This window comes from Desmodus rotundus, chromosome 6 (genome assembly GCF_022682495.2).
Source record: "Desmodus rotundus isolate HL8 chromosome 6, HLdesRot8A.1, whole genome shotgun sequence".
Taxonomy (NCBI): Eukaryota; Metazoa; Chordata; class Mammalia; order Chiroptera; family Phyllostomidae; genus Desmodus; species Desmodus rotundus.
This window is the reverse complement of record NC_071392.1, coordinates 157,322,139-157,342,708: the sequence shown is the minus strand read 5'-3', so window position 1 is coordinate 157,342,708 and position 20,570 is coordinate 157,322,139. Positions and strand designations below refer to the sequence as shown.

General features: G+C 60.6%; 2 protein-coding genes across 3 annotated transcripts; one reads left to right on the top strand and one right to left on the bottom strand.

The window, feature by feature from the left end:
- Positions 1 to 4,363: 4,363 nt before the first annotated feature.
- On the bottom strand, positions 4,364 to 18,361 carry ZNF316 (zinc finger protein 316). Of its 2 annotated transcripts, XM_053926738.1 has the most exons (6): positions 18,232 to 18,361; positions 13,916 to 14,277; positions 13,563 to 13,678; positions 12,655 to 12,781; positions 12,061 to 12,174; positions 4,364 to 9,620 (listed from the first exon to the last, which is right to left on the bottom strand). In XM_053926738.1, the coding sequence occupies exons 2-6, from the start codon at positions 14,247 to 14,249 to the stop codon at positions 7,300 to 7,302; spliced, it is 3,012 nt and encodes a 1,003-aa protein (XP_053782713.1). In that variant the 5' UTR covers positions 14,250 to 14,277; positions 18,232 to 18,361; the 3' UTR covers positions 4,364 to 7,299. The 2 variants fall into 2 exon arrangements, with proteins under 2 accessions (XP_053782713.1, XP_053782714.1); XM_053926739.1 differs by lacking the exons at positions 13,916 to 14,277; positions 18,232 to 18,361 and having other exon boundaries at positions 12,061 to 12,205.
- Positions 17,840 to 20,436, top strand: LOC139441029 (proline-rich protein 2-like). Its single transcript, XM_071221852.1, has 2 exons — positions 17,840 to 18,675; positions 20,403 to 20,436. The coding sequence occupies exons 1-2, from the start codon at positions 17,840 to 17,842 to the stop codon at positions 20,434 to 20,436; spliced, it is 870 nt and encodes a 289-aa protein (XP_071077953.1).
- Positions 20,437 to 20,570: the final 134 nt, after the last annotated feature.

The window sequence follows — 20,570 nt, the reverse complement described above, 5'->3', positions numbered from 1 at the left end:
CGGAACTTAAGACAAAGAACGAAAATTAAACCCAAACCAACCAGAAGGAAGGAAAGCACGAAGATTAGAGGAGATAACAGAATAGAGAAACAACAGAGATAATGAAACCGACGGCTTTTTTTTTTTTTTAAGATGAACAAAACTGGCAAACCTTTACCTAGATGGACTAAAAAAAAGAGAGAGAGACGACTCCAATAACTAAAATCAGTAGTGGAAACAAGCACATTACTATAGATTCAGCTGAAATAAAAAGGATGTAAGAGAGAACTATGAAAAACTGTTGGGCAACAAATTGGATAATCAAGATGAAATGGACAAATCCCTAGAAACACACGTACCAAGACTAAATCACAAAGGAAATAGACAATCTGAATAAAGTTACACCTAGTAGTGAGATTAGAGCAATAATCAAAAATATCCCAACAAATAAAAGTCCCGGATCTGATGGCTTCACTGGGGACCAAGGCAGCTGGCTGGGCGCAGGGCGCGCGCCCCTGGGGCGGCGCAAGCAGCTCCGCGGGGACGCGCTGCGCGCGGGCCGGGAGCGTCCACGAGCGCGACTGTGCAGAAGCAGCCACAGGAGCTGAGGAAACGCTCAGGAGCCGCAGGATTCAAACCGTCGCCGGCGAGCCTCGGGCACACACACTTCAGGTGTGTTTTGGGGGCCCTAGGAACGGGCGTCCCCTCAAGTATCGCGCGGTAGGAAGCGCCGGGCTCTGCGCACGGAGCTCACCGGCAGGGCGCACACCTAGTCCCTCCTCACCTCGCTAATCCGCGGGGCCCCGGGCAGCCTCGTGGCTCCGTCCTCTTAGCGATGTTCCGTCCGCCTCGGCAGTCGTGAGGACGGAGACCCCGCGGCAAGCGCGGCGTCCCCCGACGGGCGGCCCTTTCTGCCCGTTCGCTCGGGGCCCCCATTCAGTGTGGAAGCTGACCCTGCACACACACGCCACCCGACATCCAGGTGGATCAGTGCGCCCCACGACGCCCCGCGGAGGAGCGACGCGCGCCGGCGCGCAGAGCGCAGCGCAGTCCCGGGGCGTGCGCCGCCGCAGACCCCGCGGGAGGCTCCGCCCACACGGGGGCAGGGCCTGGGCGGACCTCCGGGGCCACCCCAGGGCCGCATCACCCCGCCTCTCCGCTCCAAACCTCCGCGTGCTCGGGCTCCAGCGCCCCTTCCCCGGGGCCCCTGGGATGAGGGGCCTCCTCACAGCCGCTAAGCAAGGGAGAGATTCGGAAATGCCGGATGAAAAATGTAGTCAATTTGGCACAGCCAAGCAACGCTTAAAAACATGAGTGATAAAGACATAAAGGAGGGGAGCAAAGTTGAAGCTGCAATACACGAAAACTGGAAAGTAGGTCAAACGCACACCAACGGAAACAGTAAAAAGAGTCCCTCACACGTTCTCCCAGAGAAGACTGCGCATCTTTCTGACGTTTGTACCACAAAGAAATAATAGAGAAGTATCACGAGGAGCCAGCGAACAGGCCTGGGACAGAGGGTAGTTAACGTTTTACCAAATGACAAAGGGACCTCTGGCACCAGGTGGAGAATAAAATATTTCATGTGTTATGTTCGCTCAACCAGTGGCCACTCTCAAGTACAGTTAGGGCCAAACCCCTAGATCACACATCAGCAGAAATCAGTTTTACCTGGATGCAAAATTTTCCAATTCAAAAGCAAATTCGTAAAGCATAAGCGATCCTTCGAATTTCCTTTCTGGGTGATGAAAATGTTTGGACTACATGGAGGTCCCGTGATAACCCAGTATCGTGTGTGTACCAAATGCCACTAAACTGTGCGCTTCAAAACGGTTATTTTCATGTCACATAAATTTCACCTAAATCTTTAAAAAAGGAAAAAGAATCTGCACGTGATTCTGCTGCAAGGGTCTAGGTGCAGTGGCTTCTTTTACAGAGCTTTCTTGGAAGCCTCACAAAATGATCTTTTCCTTACATCTCATTGGCCCCTTCTATCTACAAGGGAGGGTGGGAAATGTAGTCGGGGTGCATAAGCACACCCAGCAACATACAGGGGGTGTTAGAGAAGAAGGGGAGGATGGATGTAGAGAGGACAACTTGGGAGGGAAAAGTAGGTAAAGTAAAATAATAAAAATGACATTAATCCGGGTGAAATAGCCCCCCCTGGGGGCGATATATTCATTGATTCAATCAAAATGCAGTGAAAGATAACATTTGTAAATGGAAAATTTAAATGTCAAAATCATGTGAGTGGTTAGAAGCAAAGGCCTCCTAGGCTCTAGGTTTGGAAGTGAATGAGTTGCCTCTTACTCGCCCCCAACGAGGGACCCAGCCCGAAAACCAGGGCTGTGCCCTGACTGGGAATCAAAACGGCGACCCTTTGGTTCAGAGGCAGGCGCTCAATCCACTGAGCCAGGGCCACTCAATCCGCCAGCCAGGACCACACATTGATGTTTTTCTCCCTCTTTCTCCTACCCTTCCCCTCTTTCTGAAAATAAATTTTAAAAATCTTTTTAAAAAAAGAAATTAAGTTCTTGGAACAATGTGGCAGAAACCCAAGTAGGTTAAAAATGGTCCAAGAAAAAAAAAATAAAGACATAAGTTTTAAAATATTACAGAACAAGAACTGCAGAGACTCAGGGTGGCCACCTCGGCCGTCAGACATGGGAAGCGCATCCACATTCGCGCTCCAGGTGGGAGCAGGGCCCTGGTTCTTCCTCCCTGACCCAATTTGTGCCTGGAGAGGTTCCACTCAATGGCTCAGAGGTGCCCCACCTTGGCTGTTCCAGGCTGAGGTCAGTTTTTACCTTCTGACCTGCCTTTTACCACAGCTCTGCTCTTCCATGTCCAATCCCTCAGTCATATTTCCACCCTACCAGCCGCCCTCCCAGCGCCCTGCAAACAGTTCCACATAGAACTACTTCCTGCCCATCCTCTTGTTCAGATCAGAATGATGTATAGCTGCCACACTGGACAGCTTTCTCCTGGAATGGCTCCACTATCTCCTACATCCCAGACCGTCTCCTCCTCCTCATTATTTTTCTCCTCTTCTTCTTTCTCCTCCTCCAAGATTTCATTTATTTATTTTGGTGGGGGGGGGGAAAGAGGAGAGAAACATCAAAATGTGGTTGCCTTTCGCACGTCCCCTACTGGGGACCCAGGCGTATACCCTGACCTCAAATCCAATCAAACCCGTGACCCTTTGGTTTGCAGACCAGCACTCAATCCACTGAGCCACACCAGGCAGGGCTAAACCTTCTTCATTCTTAATCGATTCTTCCATTTTCTGATATGCCTGCCAACAGCTGATTAATGGGTGGTAAATTTCCTGAATTCTTGCATGTCTAAAAACATCATTATTTGTTCTCATAACTAGAAGAATAGTTTGGCTGGATATAGAATTCTAGAGGGAAAATTTTTTTTTTTCCTTAGGGAAAAAAATCAACCCAATAGCACTAAGCACCCTAGCACCCAAATTGTGGTCTCTAAATATTACTTGCCACTGCAGGAATCAGGGCTCCTTGGAGAACTGACTGATTAGAGGTTTGGGGTGGGAAATGTTCAAGGTAAGCCTGAGATATCTTCTCATACCAGAAAGTTTGAACTGGGTGGGGATATTTTATAGCCACAGATACATTACTTAGCAAAGGCCATGAGTTTTTTTAAACACTGTAACCTATCTACATGTTAAGAAGAAATGGAGAAATGCAAGCCATCCACCTCTCTGGAAAATGAACAAAGATTAAAGCAATTGCTGCTGTCCTGTGTTGTTTTCCATGGACCGACAGCACTTCCTCGCTACACTGGAGAGTATGCCGTTGGACCGGAGTTAGCCTTCCTTGGTGGCAGTGTAATTATATCCCAAAATTTAAATATGCCCGCCCTTTAACTCCGCGATGTACATGGGTACATTAAAAATCTGCATAACTGCCCAAAGGTGTAACCTACGTTCAAGAACCCACAGTGCAGCACTGTTTGTAACAGTGAGAAGTCAGGAACAACCCAATCCCCGCTGGCAGTAGTGACACAGATCGCGGTGCGTGCATGGAATGAATTGGGGGTGGGGGCAGTTAAAATGAGCGGGGTGGCTCTGCAGGTAGGAAAAATGCCGTTGTATGTTGAACGACAGAAGCCATTTGCAAGGGGACATCCCTACTTTTAAAACACTCCCACGTGCAGAGAAGAAATGGGTTCCCACTTGTCCTGCAGAAGTCGTGGAGCCCGACGGCTGTTTGAGGTGTGACTCGTAAGGCGATGCAAAGTGTACTTAACACATGTTCATACTGCTGGAATTCTTACAGCTGGTGTCCATTTTGTAATCGGGGGGGGGTAAAAAGCTAAATAATGAACAAGGATCATAAAGCTTTATTTAATAAATATAACCAAAAATTTCAAAATACTTTATTCCATATGTAGCCAATTAGAGACAGGAAAAAAGAGTTAGGAGGAAATGTTTGGACAGACTGAGTGAAAGGGTCAGGAGAGAGGCAAGAGGTTGGGAATGTGAGTAGAGAACAGGAAAATAACAAATGGTGGGGGCGAGAGGGGCACTGGGAGCCCGTGACTCTCCCAGCACCCCGCCATTGGTCACATCTCGCAGGCATCCTTCCCTCCTTGGCAACGATGGGAGACGCTAAACTGACATCCTCGGAATGAATCAGGACCCCAGAAATCCCCACCCCCAGGAAGGCTGCTTCCTCTTTTTCTATGACCATCGGGGGTGAGGTGTTTCCCCTCTGAGATTAAAAAAAGAAAAACTGGCTGGACAACGGCAAGCTCTAGCTGGGAATCACTTCGTTTTTCTGAGTAGACTTTAAGATCCTCAAGGCTATCATTTTGCACTAGGTCTTAACATCCATCACCACTGAAAGCCTGTCTTTTTTAAAAATCTAGAATATTGGGTTCTGTTCTGACGCCTCCAAATGACATTGGAAAATAGAGTTTACTTTGCAGTTCATGTGTTTCAAACCCATCAGGAAAGGATAGGAGGGTCAGACCTGGTCAGGGGGGCACCATGTGCTGAGAAGTCAATAAATGAGTTCAAAGGTAGGTGTGTAGGCCCCGGGGAGGCGCCCTTCACCCTGGCCCAGAGCAGGCGATCCGGGATGAGGCCCGTGGCGCTGGGGCCTCTGAGGAGAGGTCTGTGACTCAGGCACATTTCTGGACCACCAGGAAGGGGACCACGGGAAGGCAGGCCGACAACCCTGATCACAGTGCTGTCCCTGTACAGCTGAGGGTGTGACGGGACTGCGTGGCAGTGTGGGGGTACGCGAGGCCTCCCAGAAACACTTGGTGGACACAGACAGCAGGCTCAAAGCTCACCTGGGGCTGACTCCTCACAGACCAATACTAGTTCCCTAAGAGAAATCCCTAAAAAACAGTGTTCGCAGAACCCAGAGGGGCCAGACGCCTCACAGAGCTCCCTGAGAGCAGTGAGGAGCGGCAACAACACGCAACCCAGGCAGAGCTCTCGTTTCTCCAGTCTTTATTAAAGCTAGGTCCTCCTGCCGACAGCTCGGAGCAGGGCAGAACAGCTGGGCCCGGGAGCGGCACCCAAGGTGTGCATTTGAGGGCTGTGCCTGGAGGGCCAGCCCGGAGCCAGGCCCCCGGCCTTGCGGGGCCAGCCCACCTTACCCATGACCCCTTCTGAGGCTCCTGTCCCACAGGGAGAGGAGACTAGGGACCAGGACCCCTGCCCTCCTTATCATCCCGCCCCACCCCCTCCCCCAGCCAGGTGCATTCACACCACCACTGTCCAGGCCCTGTTCCCACCCGCTGACTACTGTGCCTCCTACTCCCAGCCCCCAGCAGCACAGCTGCTGGCTCTTAGCCCCAAGGCCATGCCTACACTAAAACAGAGGGAACTAGGTCTAAAAGGGAATGCAGATGCTTCAAAATCTGTTTACTGGCCCCACGCACGCTGGCCAAAGAGGTGTTAAGGGTGGGGACGGGGGGGTGCTGCCTCACACGAGCTGTGCCTCAGCCTGCGCAGTGGTTTCCAACAGCCCAGCCCGGGAGGTGGGGTGCGGGCCAGGTGTGGGCCTTGCATAGTTGGAAGCTTGGTTTGTCATGAGCCAGGGGTTCGGGTCCAGGCCCCCAGAGGTGGACCACCCCTGTGCAGGCTGCCCGCTCTGTGAAATGGGCATCTAAGCAGAACCGCTGCCTGCCTCGAGGGCAGAATGACAGAAGCACTGTCAAAGGGACCTGCAGACATCACAGGGTCCCGAGAGTGAAATGTGAGAAAGGATCCCACCACCAAACTCAGTCGCTTTACATGTGGTTATTAAATCTAAGTGAGCACTGGGCTCGGAAGGGCCGGTCGGCACACGTCCACTTGCTCCAGGAGAGACCGCAGCCCAGGGGTTGAAGGCGGGGGCCCAGGTCCCCACGGCTCTCTGAGTGTGTCACCTCCTGTGCGAGGGAGAGCACCAAAGGACTCAAAGGGAAGGCTGAGGCTAAAGGACCAGTGCAACGAGCTCCTGGCCCAGCTGAGTGTTCAAGTGGTGAGGACAGTGGGTGACTCCGGAGAATAAGGCTTAAAATTCCCTCGAGACCTGCAACACCTGTGCCCCACCCTACCCCCAGGCCACAGATTTGGTTTCTGGCTTTTGTTCCTCCACCCCATTCTACAAGCCACACGAGAGATGGAAATACACGTTCACAGACCACAGTCCAAACCAAAGCTTTCTCAGCTGCATTTCCGCCCCAGGTTAGGGAGGACCATCGTCCTTTGGAATCCCACGGGCTTCCCCTGTTCCCCCAAGTGCATGGTCCGCAAAACTCTCCGGGGGCACTCAACTGACCAGAGGACCCCTAAGTCTCCCGCTGAGGTATGGAGGAAGCTGGCAGCACATCCACGGAGAAGCCCACGCTCGACCCTCCACCACCCCGCCTTCCCCTTGACGGAAGGGCTTCTCTCCCCTCACTGTGAGACCCCTGGCTGTAGACTCACTGGCCACCTGTCCCATGGGCCACCCAAGTCAGAACCCCCCAAAATAAATAATGTGGCCTGACATCCCTACCGCCTGCTTACACAGCACCGACCAGGGACATTGAAGTCTTTGTTGGGGTGGGGGGCCCCCTGCCTCGCCTCCTCTGCCCGGCTCTCCTCTCCGCATGCGCCCCCGACAAGCTGGGCAGCGCCGCTCTCAGCGGGGCGCGGGGCACAGGAAAGCCTGAGGCCAGAGGCTGAGGGAAGGCACCGCACCAGGACTGAGACCCTCAGCCCCGAGAGGCCAGAGGAGCAAGGGGCCGGCACCCGAGCAGCCCTGGGGAGGGGCCGATGGCCTAGCGGGCTGTGCCTCCATTGGCCTCGGGCACTCACAGGACGCTCTCCTCATAGGCGCCCGAGGGCCCCGCGAACACCGTAGCGGGCTCGGAGCCGAAGCTCGTTCCGCCCGCGAACTCCAGCAGGGTGCTGCCGTGCTCCCCCGGCCCGGTGCCCGTGCTGGTGCTGGGAAGCCCCTTGGCGGGTGCCTCGGTCTTGGGCGCGGGGGTCGCGGGGGCGGTGCCGGCCGCGCCGCGGTGCGTCTTCATGTGGGTGAGCAAGTGCGAGCTCTGCGAGAAGCGGCGGCCGCAGTTGGCGCAGGCGTAGGGCCGCTCCCCCGTGTGCGTGCGCTGGTGAGTGACCAGCACCGAGCGCTGCGAAAAGCGCTTCCCGCATTCGGGGCATGGGAAGGGCCGTTCTCCCGTGTGGCCACGCCGGTGCTTGGCCAGGTTGGAGCGCTGCGCAAAGCCGCGGCCGCAGTCGGAGCAGCGGAAGGGCTTCTCGCCGGTGTGCGTGCGCCGGTGCCGCTTGAAGTCCGAGCTGTGGCCGAAGCCCTTGCCGCAGTCAGGGCAGCGATGCGGCTTCTCCTCGGCATGTGCCCACTGGTGTCGCGTCAGCGCTGCGCTCTGCCCAAAGCGGCGGCCACACTCGCCACACGCGTACGGCCGCTCACCGGTGTGCGCGCGCCCGTGCGCCGTCAGGTGCGCACGCCGGCTGAAACCGGCGCCGCACACGCCGCACACAAAGGGCTTCTCACCGGTGTGGCCACGTACGTGCGCCGCCAGGTGCGAGCCTCGAGCGAAGCGCGCGCCACACTCCGGGCAGGGGAAGGGCCGCTCGCCGGTGTGCGTGCGCCGGTGGCGCGCCAGGTGCGAGCCGTACACGAAGCTCTTGCCGCAGTCTGCGCAGCGGTGCGGCCGCTCGCCCGCGTGATAGCGCTGGTGTTTGGCCAAGGCGGCACGGCGCCCGAACGTCTTGCCGCAGTCGGAGCATATCCACGGGCTCTCCTCTTCGGCCAGTGTGGCTGGCGCGGGCTCAGCCAGCAGTCCCCCAACAGCCGGCCCGAACGCGCGCAGCCCGCCTCCGCCGCCGCCCCCGGGCCCTCCACCGCTGCGGAAAGGGTCGCAGGCCAGTCCCGCACCCTCCACCAGAGAAAGCCGGCCCCCCAAGGGTCCTGACAGAGGCCGCCCATCGGCCGGCATCTGCTCCCCGAAGCCCGGGAGGCCTAGGATCTGGAAGCCGTCTGGATGGAGCCAAGACTTGGGATGAACAGAAAAGTGGAAGCCGAGCGGGTGTGAGGAGGGACCTTCGCTGTCACCTAGGCCATTGCCGAGTTCCAGAAAACGCCTGTCGGGCTCCGGGTCCTCTTTGCTCTGCGGGGTGGGCACCTCTGCTGCAGCTGCAACCTCTTCTCTCGCCTCAGCCTCGGCCTCGGCCTCTCCATCCACCTCGCTGGCTTCGGGCTGCTCCGGCCCGGCCTCAGCTTCCTCGGGCTCTGCCGCGAGCACCGTGTCGCAGGGCTCCTGCCGAGGGCCGTCGCCGCTGTGCTCGGAGCAGCCCCCGCCGCGCCGGTGGCGCTGGAAGTCCGCACGGAGGCGGAAGGCCTGGCCGCAGTCCGGGCAGCAGTGCGGCCGGTCGGCAGTGTGCACGGCCTGGTGTCGCGCGAGCGCCGAGCTCTGGCTGAAGCTGCGGCCGCAGTGTGGGCACGGGTAGGGCCGCTCGCCCGTGTGCGTGCGCTGGTGCGTGACCAAGTAGGAGCGGCGCCCGAAGCCCGCGCCGCAGAAGGCGCAGCGGTAAGGCCGCTCGCCAGTGTGGATGCGCCGGTGCGTGACCAAGTGAGACTTGTAGACGAAGCGCTTGCCGCAGTCCGGGCACGGGAAGGGCTTCTCGCCGGTGTGCGTGCGCTGGTGGATGGCCAGGTGCGAGCGGTACACGAAGCCCTTGCCGCACTCGTCGCAGCCGAAAGGCTTGACGGCCGCGTGGTAGCGCTGGTGCTTCGCCAGCCGGGACCTGTGCGGGAACACCTTGCCGCACACGTCGCAGGTGGTCTCGGGGCGCCCTGCCTGGGCGGCCACTTCGGCCGGGAACGCCCACGGAGCCAGCAGGCTCCCATCCGGCTCACGGCCTGGCAGAAAAGGCTTCACCTCCGAACCCTCGGCCAGGGCCCCGAGGCCGCCCGGGTCGAGCCCCCAGCCTTCCGGAGTCTGCACGGAATCAGAGTCATCTGGGCCCCACGTTCCGGGCACGTCCCCCACACCATAGGCCGCGGACCACAACCCTGGCGGCTCGTTCTCCTCCTGGGCCACCTCTGCCAGGAAGTCCTCATCGTCTTCCTCCTCATGGTCTTCTATGTCGTCGGGCCAGAACCAGGCACCTGAAGGCAGCAACGGGCGTCACACAGGGAAGAGAGAGGTGAGAAGAGGCTGCCACGGGAGCCCCCGCAGGCTCCGGTCCCTGGAAATCTCAGCTTCTTCAGGGCCAGCTGCCATTGTAAGCTCTGCTCAGCTTTCCTCTCTCTCTGGGTTCTTCTCCACCAGCCTAAGGTTGGCTAGCAACCAGGGTCTCCCTCCTGCACCCAGAGCAGAACCAGGAAAGCTGCCCTGGGCCAAGGAGACCGGGGGCTCTCTGCACTCACCCCAAGAGGCTGTAGCAACTGTCCAGGCACAGCCTGGGCTTCCCCGCTAAGCCGCGCCCCAGCTTGGCCCTTTCTCAGCAGTTGTGCATTTGGGCAATGGCCCCTACTTGGTTCAGACCGTAGGGGAGCTGCACGCCACTTCCCACCACACAAGGACAAGGACTCCCAAGTTCCTGCTGCTCCGTCCCTCCTCCTCCAGGCTGCCCCGTGCCCTCTCTCTTCAGCACAGAGCATGGATATGGGGCCAGGTCTCTAGGGCTTCCAGGTCCATAAAGTGGGAGTGCCGAGGGCCTGCCATCACGATCCACCCGGAGGGAACTAGTGTTTATGCAGTGGGCGCTAAGTCACACAGGGAACAGACAGCCAACACCTGGCCCATGGAGGAGGGGTGCCAAGGGGAGCCAAGGATTCCAAGGTACCTGTGTGCTTTCTCGTGTACACTTTATGCCATGCCCACGGTGGACGTGCATTATTCTGTAGCCCACCTGCAGGGGAGAATCTGGCCAGAACCCAAACCTTAGAGGTGGCCCAACTTGCCAAGAAGCAGAAGCAGGGAATACACTTGTGTTCTGCAAGGATACACTCTAGCAACACAGCAGCTCTGATTGGGCTCAGAACAGCCAGCGCCTGTCCTGCCTGTCTCAGCAACCTTCACCAGCTCAGCTGCACAGAAATGAAGGTGGGGGAGGAGAGAGGCTATTTAGCAGACAGGATGCAGTTACGCTCAGGGAGGACCTTAGATGGATTCGCCCTGCAGAGTGACCCCAGCAGACAGCTGACATCTCTGACACTGTGCTTAGATCCTACCCACCTCACTCTGCAGATGGCTGGGGTCAGGGGTGGGGGAGCATTCCAGATCCCCAGCCAAGTTCACGGACACACTATGGCTCCAAGACCCTCCGAGGACGATGGAGGACCAGGCACATCCAGGCCCCATGACAAGAGACTGGCCAGTGCCAGCCTGTGGCCCCTTCACCTGCTGGTGGCTCTTCTGAGACGTGCCCATAAACGGGACACACATCCCTCTAAGACCCTCTGAGAGACGTCACCGACCTTCCAGTCTCCTCCTTGAGGCAGCTGCAATATCTTTCACTGGCCAGAGCCCTTCTGATTCGGAAGCCCAGGAAGGGCTCCAGGAGGACCCCGGACAATGGACACCGGAGCAGAAAGTCCACCCTGTAACGCTGTGGAAAGTGAGGCCTGAGGCTGACACACCAAGGGCAAGTCAGGTGATCACCACGTGAGGTCAACCCCCGCACGAGCGAGGCGAGGCCAGTTGCCAGGACCACTGAGAACGTGTGGGGAGGTGCTCCGGAGCAGGCACCCACATGCGGGGCACTGCTGTGTTTTCCCGTGTTTCTTGCTTCAAACACATCTCTGAGCTGACAAGTCTGTTCAGGCATGTGATCGGCATGACATCCAGCGACCCTCCCTAGCCTACTGTGTGAGGGCCTCCACGGAACCTGCTGGAACTCCGCGGGCAGCACACAGCCCCCCACGAGACACCTCCACAGCATCGACAGTCCGACGTCCTCAGGTTGGAAACTTAAGGTTTAGTTCAAACTCTTTATTTTCCAGGTGAGTAAAGTGAGGCTCAGACAGATGGAGGAACAGAGCCAGAGCCAGGACCCCGGTCCCTGGAGACATCTGCCACCCTGAGCGCTTCCTGGAAGAATCTCTCCAAAATCCCCTCTCTGGAAGCTCCACGGTTGCCCGCCCAGGCCAGAGGCCTGCCTCTGGGCCTTCCGGGAGAGGGGGGCAGGCTCAGAGGGACCCGCTGTTCGGAGGTGGCCTCGTGGGTGGAGAAGGCTGAGGACAGGCCTGAGCAGGGCCGGGACCGACAGCCGCTCGGCGCCTGGGGCTCACCCCTCTGAGCCGGCAACTTCATAACGGGCCCCTCTCCCAAAAACACTCAGAGGCTCCAAGGCAAGGACAAGGGCTCATTTCTAGAGTCTCCTAAAAGGAATCCCTAGGTGCTCGAAGGACCTCCCTGCCCTCAGCTCTTGGCAGGCTGGGACAAGAGGAGCCAGCCCACAAAGACAGCGCTTAGCCCACGGTGGCCACCCTGTCCCTGCAAAGCCCACCCCACAGCCCAGGCCAGCAGTGCCAGGCCGGAGTCGGGCGGAGCTCCGAGGAGCTGTGTTGGCAGAGGCCCGGGGAGATGCTGCCTCACACTCACCTGTGTAGACACCGGTGACGATGTCTCCTTCCTCAGGCCGGGGGCTGTCTGGAACCCAAGGCTCCTGCCCTTGTTCCAGCCGGGAGATCAGGTCTGGCTTGGGGATGGGGTACCCTGCCATGGAGAAAACCAGAGGGCAGTGCGGCTGCGCCCACAGGCCCCAGCCAGCTCCTCAGTAACTCTCTCCTCTCCTCCGCCCCTCCCTGGACCAGCCCTCCCACCTCCCTGCATCACTCTGGAAAATTCCACACTCCCTTCTCTAGAGCCTTGCCCTGAGAGCCCCAGCTCTCCTGCCAAACCCATCCACACACCTTCTGCAGGGCACCCACCCCTCTCTCCTTCACCCCTCGAGGCCTCTGGGGATGCATGAGAGGCCAGGTCTGGGGCGGCAGCTCTCCAGAGCATGTCCACCTGGCTCACGGCACAGGCGGGCCACGCCGGGCCCAGGACATCCCCGCCGCCCAGAAGCAGGGTAGTCCCTGGGGCTCCTGGGGAGGTGGGCCCCCTTCTCCAAGACCCTGTGGCTCTAGAAGCTGTCCTCTCCAGCAGCCATGGCACCAGGAGGCCTCTCAGGGATGAAAGGGCCCTGCTTACCCAAGGACACCAGGATCCCATAGTTCTCCTGCATGACTTCCTTGTAGAGGGCCCGCTGGTCTGCGTCCAGCCACCCCCACTCCTCCAGGGAGAAGTACACAGCCACGTCCTCGAAGGTCACCAGCCCCTGGGAAACAGAGCGCCCTGGTCATGTCCCTGAATGGCCCCAGGCAAGGGGCAGGGCCCACAAAGGGAGCAACAGAAGGTGACCTGGACAGGACAGACCGAGACCTGAAAACTCGGTGCCCACGGGGCCACAGCCCGACACCATTAGCGGCAGGTCTACCACCACCCAACAGCACTGGGGGCTTCCGGGCAGGGCCCATCCCCATTGGGAGGTCAGGAACCCAGGGTCAGAGAGGGTGGGCACCCAGCTCCCGTGGGGCAGAGCCAGGATGCACACAGACGTCACGGCTGTGCCGCACGGCTGCCTTGTCCTGCCCACTTCACCGTCTGGCTCAAGCCAGCAGTCATGGTTAAGGGCCCATCCCCGGGGGGACAAGCAGCACCCATTAAACAGCGTGGGCACTGGTGTCCAACCTGAGGGGCTCAGCAGGAACTCTGAGCCTGGACAGGGGACAGGCACTCCAGGGAAGGGGCACAACCTGGCCCTGGGGAAGAGCCAGGCCTCTGAAGGAACTGCACCGCGCCGGTGAGTGGGCGGTAGCGAACACGAGCAGGACACTGCGATGGCCTGGGAAGGCTCGGCCCCAGGAGAGTGGAACCACAGCCCACAGCCCTGGGGCTGGAGCCACCTGGCACTTTCTGCAGCCACATCCCAGTTCACAGCCTGGGCTTGGCCTGAGGACCACCGTGCTGCCCGCCCGGGGTCTCCAGGACAGCAGGGGGCAGGCCCCCCAAGGAAACCCCTGCCTAGCTAACTGAGCTCCAATGAGAAGGCAGCTCACCTGAGACCCAGCTGTGAGGAAACCATCCTCGCTGTCCTCGTCGTCCTCGTCCTCCTCGTCCTCATCCTCCAGGTCTTCGTCCCCAAGCATGGCTGGAAGCTGGCAGGCCTGCAGGGCTGGGGAGAAGAGTCTCTTAGTGGCCAGCTGCCCTGAATGCTGGGCCTCACCGCCCCAGCCACCCCCGCCCATCCAGCAAGCAGGCTCAGGAACTCCTGGAGACTCCTCAGTTCAAAGCCTGGCCCTGGCGTCCCAGCTCCAGCACCAGCATCAGCCCATTGGGCCAAAGAGCTCTCCCGGCCTGGCCACCCAAGCCCCCACCTGCCCTCCTTCCCCAGTGGCCGGCTCCTTCTTACCCTTTTCCTGAAGAGCTGGGGACTTGGCATCACCACCATGGCTAAGGCATTCCTGGGTCTCCGATGCTGGACTCTGCTCTCCTGCCATCACCTCCTCCACATCCTCCTGCAACTCCACATCCACCTGCCCCACCTGGCCCCCATCCTCCACCACCTCTTCATCTTCTTCTTCTTCTTCTTCAACTACCAGCTCCTCCTCGTCCTCCAGCATCTCCACCTCTTCCCCCTTCTCTTCCTCCTCCTCTTCCTCCTCCTCAGGATCACAGTCCGACCCATCCTCCGCCCTCTCCAGGTGGGCTGCCGGGGAGTCTGGAGCGGTGTGGAGGGCCGCCATATTCGCAGGAAGTCAGCCTCAGCCCAGCCTGAAACACAGACGGGCCGCGTGATGAGTGGCCCCCAGCGCGTTCGCAGGGCAGGCTCCTCTGTGGGCCTCCCGGGAGGGAGGCAGGACTTACTTCCCCCACTGTACAGTGACAGTGAGAGGTGGCACAGGGCTGCAGCTCTTCCCGCGGCCCCCTGTGGCAGAGCAGGACACTCTGCGCCCAGAGGTGCCTCCCAGAGAGCCCCTCTCTGCGACCCCCCACTGTGTGGTTGCAGCTGATGGAGTAAGTCAGGGATTTACCCCAGGTCTTCATCCTCAAGGACCAGAGGCTTTGCAATGAGATTAAGTGAAAGGTCTGGAGATGAGGCCATCCTGGATCAGGGTGGCCCTACATCCAATGACAGTGTCCTTAGAAGAGACAGAAGAGGGGACACAGACACAGAGGAGAAGCCAGTGGCAGCCCTTCACACGATGTCCAGGCAACACAGCCCAAGGGGGGCCCGCATTTAGCTGAAAGGGGCGAGTGAGTGTGGCCTGTGAGAACAGCCCACCTGATACACGGAAAGAGGGGCTCACCCCGCACCCAACACACACAAGTTCGGCTGCCAGGGAGTGTGGGAGGGGAGGTCTAAACACGGGCGGGCCACAGACACATGTGCAGTGGGGCGGGGCAGGGCGCAGGGCAGAGGTGGCAGCTAAGACCAGCCAGATCGTTCACCCCCGGGGGTCTGCTGTGGACAGCCAGCAGGCTGGGCTCCTGCTGCGAGGGGCAGCAAAGAGGCCCTGAGCACGCCCTGCCCTGCCCGCAGCATCGCCCTCGCCCCTCGCCCTGTCCGATCAGGTCACTTGGAAAGAGCTCAGCGGGTCGTGGAGACTTGGATCATCGCTCAACCAGTGAAGGTATAAAATGCCCTGGGACATCTCTTCCAGTTCGCGGACCAGAAACCCTGAGAGCTGAATTGTCAAAGTCCCGGTGGCTCACAGGGTCCTGCTCTCACACCAATGTCACAGCCTGTCCAACCCAGGCACTCAGGGGAGACACAGCCAGGGAGACGCAGCCAGGCGGTGGCATGGCCCAGGGCTGCGGGTGCGAGGGGGGAGGGGAGGCCCCCAGCCCCAGGGCCACCTCTCCCTCAGCTGTGAATCCTCCATCAGCCCCAGTAAAGCCCCGAGGGCAGGAGAGAGTCAGTTTCCATGGCTCCGTCTTGGGAGCAAACCTGAAAACAGGCTCATCACCCAGCACCCGCTCCATTCGCATCTCAGATCTCAACAGGTTCATCCCCGACGTGAGCCACGCCCACCACAAATACAGCAACCCGGAATCCTGGGGTGAGGGCGTGAACACAGGGAAGACCCTGAGATGGCAGGCCACACAGGGCACTGGGGCCCAGCCCCAGCATCTGCCACCAACCCCCCGAGACAGGACTGGGGCACGGGGGAAAAGATGCCCAGGGTCCTGAGGACAGTTCCCATCACTGGGCACCTAGGAGAACTGCTCTCCAGAACTCTTCACTGTGGCACTGACAAGGCAGTGTGTGCGCACTTCCCGAGCTGCTTCTGCCTGCCACTTTAAACCCACACTGAAACGGCTAGGGAGCCCGGGGCAGTCACGCAGCTCCTCCAGAGCCCAAGGCCCAGGTCCAGGGGCCGGGGTTCACTAGCACCCGGAAGCCACCGCTGCCCTGACCCTCAGGCTCCCCTGCTGGTTCCAGCCCCGGTCTAGATTCACTCACAGTCGCTGAGCCCAAGGTCACAGGTGAAGAACTATGCCTAGGAGGGCGCCCCCCACCCCCAGCCTCTCCCAGAGCCACCTCTTCGGTTTCCACAGCTCTCTAGTGTGTGAAGGTGCCGCCCTAGCCACCTCCCGGAGGACGCAGCCCTGCCCAGTCCTCGGGGCAATGAGAACGCCAGCAGCCGTTTCCCAACTGCCACCTAGATCAGGCTCAGAGGGCTCTTCTCACCCTGACCTCAGGCTGCAAATTCAGGCCAAGAACAAGCCACGCCCAGTGCAAGAGACGCCTCCTGCTGGGCCCAGGGACCCACCTGGAAAGCAAACCCCACGACTTCCTTCGGAATAAACCAGCCTGTACTCAGGGCTTGGGCACGTGCCACCCCCTCCCCGGTACTCCCTTTCCCTCTTCCTCGCCCACCCTCCGGAGGCAGCCCCCCCCCACCGCCCCCTGCCCAGGTGCACCCAGTGCGCGGGCCTCAGCCCTCACAGCACCTGTACTGTTCACACATTAGGAGCTGCCTGCTCATTGCCAGTCTCCTGGGTACACAGTCAACTCTAAGAAGGCGGAAGTTCCCTCTGCCCATCTCTGGACCCCTCAGCCAGACCAGAAATAGTGCTCAACTCCTTGTCGAAGAAGTGACTCTAGATCCCGCAGTCAGTGGGATGAGCGTGGAATTAAAAAAACGCAGCATCCTGGCCCCACTGACAAACTCCAGGCCAGACTGGCCACTGTTGAGGGTCCCACGCCAGGGGCACTGAGAGTCTCTGCCTCCAAAGAGGTTTGGCCCCAAGTCCCTTCTCCTGACAAGTGCACCTGCTGGGGAACGGAGAAGGGAAAGACCCAGCAGCCATGGAGGCTGCCAGTCACCCTGCATGGGACCGGGGTCCAGCACAGCCAGACACCCACACACGGACCCAGAAGCAGAACAGCGGCTCTAAACATGGGCCTCAGTCTCTTGAACACGGCTTTGCCTCCCCAGGTGTGCACTGGGCATGCTCCCCAGACCTGCACGCCCCTCTTTCCTCTCTGTCAGCCCACCAGAAACTCACTCCACTTCCTTCCTGGCATCCAATGCCGGGTCAGGGGCACAGCATCCCCAGCAGGCACACCGGGTGGTCCCAGGCCCTTATCTCCGCTGGAGCCCTGCACCCAAGGCTACAGCCCTGCCGACAAGATACCTTCCACGGGGAGAAGGGAGGGCCCCAAGGACGGAAAGAAGGGGCAGAATTGAAATGTTGCTGGAAATGTTCCAGAAAACTGGATCAGTAGTCACAGAGAAGTCGCGGGGGGAGGGGGGGCGTGTGGGTGCGCATGGATTCCTCCCCTCTGCGCGGCCTCGCTCAAAGCACCCCTGGGATTCAAGGTCTTCCAGGGTTTAAGCTCCTCCGGGAAGCCTCGTTCCCTGACCACCAGGGTCCTCACAGCCTGACTACGAATCTGGGCTTCCCGGCTCTCCTGGTGCAAGCACATCTACAGACGGTCCCAGCCCTCTCACCACCCTCGCCCGCTCCCCAGGCGCGCCAACACTTGTGGACTCGAACCAAGTACCAAGGTCTCCCCACACGGGAGCAGCTAGGGGGCTGATCCTCCTGCTCACTTCCCCTTCCCCACCCTCGCCGGGTCCTGCACAGCAGGCCAGCCGCTCTCCCACCTCTGCGGCCACATGGGACAACCCAGACCCCATCCAACTCCAGTGCCGGCAGTAGAAGACAGCACAGCAGCCGGCTCGGGCGTCCATTTGCAGACGAGGGAGGCCCCAACGAGGCCCCCAACGGCACTAAGCAAGCTCACGAGGGACTGGCCAGACCCCTCCATCCTTCCAAGGGGCTCGCTTCCCACAGAAGCCCTGGCGGTGCCAGCCCCTCCTGGATGGGTGTGTCCCTGGGGCCGGCCATCGACGGACCCCCGCCCCAGACGGCAGCGAGCACTTCCCAAGGAGTCCTGGCTGTCCGCCGCCCCATCCCACCTGCTCCGCGCTGCCTTCCTGGACAGGCCCTGGGGGCGGAGCCCTCCCCACCGCGCAGGCCCGAGAGGGGGGTCGCGGGCAGCGGCGGGCAAGGGCGCGGCCGCCGGAGGCCCGGTCAGCGCGCCGCTCCGGCCCCGCCAGGCGCAGGCCCGGGCCCAGAGCTCCGCCGCGCGCCGCGGCCTCCCCCCGCCTCCCGGGCCGGCGTCGAGGGCGGCCCAGCCCCGACCCCACGCCCGCGCCCCCGCCGCACCTGCCGCGCGCGCGCCGCCGCCCGCCGGCCCCGCCACACACTCACCGCGCGCTGCGGGCCGGCCGAGCCGCCGCCGGACGCCGGGGCCAGGCAGGGCCTGCGCCCCGCGCTACACAAAGTGACGGCCCCGGAGCTGCGCGGCGGCGGCGCGTGGGCACCGGAAGTGCAGCCGCCGGCCCCGCCCCGCCCGTGCCCATGGGGGGGCACTTCCGGTCACGCGGGGTCCAGCGCGGCTCCTGGAGGGGGCGTTCGGGAGCGGGAGGAATCTCCCCGCGAGCGACGGCGCGCTCGGGCCTGGAGCTGGCGCTCACGTGCACCCGCGCCCCCACCCCTGGGGACCCCGGCGCCGCCACCCCCCGCGATCGTACCCCTGCAGACTCCAGACCCCATCTCGAGACCCCTGCAGGCCCCGGCGCCCGCGACCTGCCCTGAGACCCCGCCCCGCCGCGGGGACCCCGCCCTAACCCTGGAGCCGTTCCACGAGGTTCCGTGGCCCCGAGCGTCCCCTCTCCCCAAACACATTCAGCCAGGACTCGGGGACCCTACTGAATGCCAGACCCACGCTAGGCCCGCCCAGGCCTCGGGACCCTCCCAAGGACCGACGACAGGGGAGGGAGGTGGTGACCCCGACGGGGGTCTAGTGGAGGTGTCCCTCCTGTTGCGTGCTGTCAGACCCGGACGTGGTCGTGGGCGGGGTCGATCCCTTGCTGGTGCGGGACGATCGGGACTCAGACGTTTGCATCGGGGCCCACAGCTCACCGGCCCGGCTTTCGGAGCACTAGAGCGTGTAGGGCCAAGGAAGGGTGAACTCGGGGCGGGGTGCAGTGGGTTACTCGGAATCAATTCCTCAGGGTCAGGGGCAGCTCAGTACATTCAATAAGGGTCTCCGGTGGTGAAGAGACCCCTTGAACAGGCCCATGGCTACAGTTCTCCAAGCAGGGGCAGGCAGAAGTGACAGGTGGCCCTAGGCCTGCTGTGATAAGGTCAGGGCGGTGGGACTGCAGCTGGCCACCGGCAGCCCTCTCCAAATCCTGTCTGCCCCCACCCCCAGGGGACGCAGCTGAGAGCTGATGGGGAGCTCTTGCACCCACAGAGGATGGGGCCCCTTTCAGCTTGGCTGCAGCCCCAGTCAGCACTGGTGTGGCCCCACTCCTTCCCACAGGTGCCCACTTCCGCATGGCAACCCCCCCACTCTGGTCTTGTGGGTCTCTAGGCTGTGGAACCCCAGGGCCCTGACTCAGACCCTCCCCCACCTTCACCCCAGGCGGTTGCAGTGAGGGGACTGAGTGCAGACTGACTAACGTAGGCAGGGTGGGCCAGGTCACACGGAGCAACAGGAACAGCCACCCGGGAGACTGGCACCTGGACCTGAAGGTTCTAGGGCAGGGAAGGTGTTGGCAGACCCAGGGAGCTGGAGGAGTGGAGCTGGGGTCCCTGGTGGGCTGTGATTTTGAGGGAGTGGTGAGAGAGCCCCACCAGCGCTGCCCGCTAGCCGAATCCACTTGCTGTGCAGAGGGCCAGGGAGCAGCCACAGGCTATCCCGGCCCAGAGCCCGGTAAAGAAAAGCAGGGGAGGGGTAGATGACACAGAACCAGCAGCTCCTTCCCCACCTTGGAACCCTCCTCCACCTTCTCAGGCAGGGACCCTGCACCTCCCCAGCATATCAGATCCCTTGGCCTGTCCCCACCTGGCACCTAAGCCAAGACCGGATTTTCAAGGACCTGGAGTCCGCAGGACTCTCCGTACTCAACAAGCCTGCCCTCTGTGCAGGCCAGACGTGAGGTCCAGTCCCCACCTGATTCTGCTCCCTCAGCCTAGAGCCACCCCCCACAAGCTGGGCCCAGAGGCTACTTCATGGTGCCCCTGTGTACTCCCCTCTCTGAGGGTCTCTCCCCAGGGCCCCCAGGGGCCTGTCCTTTCCCCCTGCCCTGTAGCGGGCAGGGTCCCCAAAGCTTGTCCTGCTGGGACTCTGAGTGGTGCAGCCACTCAAAGGGCCCACCAGCCTCCCTGTCCGGCGTGTGCCAGGTCCATTGGGCACAACCCCCCCTGCCCCACACCCGTGACATCAGGAGCAAGGGGTGCTCAGGTAGACCACCCACTATTCTGTGAGGAAGAACCTAAGCCACTTGATAGGAGCCTTAGTATCTGTGTTTATTTTAGAGACAAAAAATAAAATTCCTCACTCTTGGGCCCCCGCCTGACCCTGTTCCTTTCAGGACTGACCTCCACCGGACCCAGCTGGATGCTTGAGCTCGGGCCTGGCAACAGCCTTGGAAGGGCTGAGCTTCTGCAGGTGACCCTCGCCTGGCCCGTGTCACCTTTGTGCCTACTCAGGGCAGTGCTAGGCCATTCCAAATGGGCCACACCTGAGCCTCTCATGACCT

What these genes read in the sequence shown, in the direction of transcription:
- ZNF316 (XM_053926738.1), bottom strand. Translation starts at nt 14,249, where the DNA reads ATGGCGGCCCTCCACACCGCTCCAGACTCCCCGGCAGCCCACCTGGAG. An exon ending in CCCAGCTCTTCAGGAAAAGG is followed by an intron (nt 13,679 to 13,915) that starts GTAAGAAGGAGC and finishes TCTTCTCCCCAG; the next exon opens with CCCTGCAGGCCTGCCAGCTT. An exon ending in TCCTCACAGCTGGGTCTCAG is followed by an intron (nt 12,782 to 13,562) that starts GTGAGCTGCCTT and finishes TCTGTTTCCCAG; the next exon opens with GGGCTGGTGACCTTCGAGGA.
- LOC139441029 (XM_071221852.1), top strand. Translation starts at nt 17,840, where the DNA reads ATGGGTGTGTCCCTGGGGCCGGCCATCGACGGACCCCCGCCCCAGACG. An exon ending in GAGCCGTTCCACGAGGTTCC is followed by an intron (nt 18,676 to 20,402) that starts GTGGCCCCGAGC and finishes TGTTCCTTTCAG; the next exon opens with GACTGACCTCCACCGGACCC.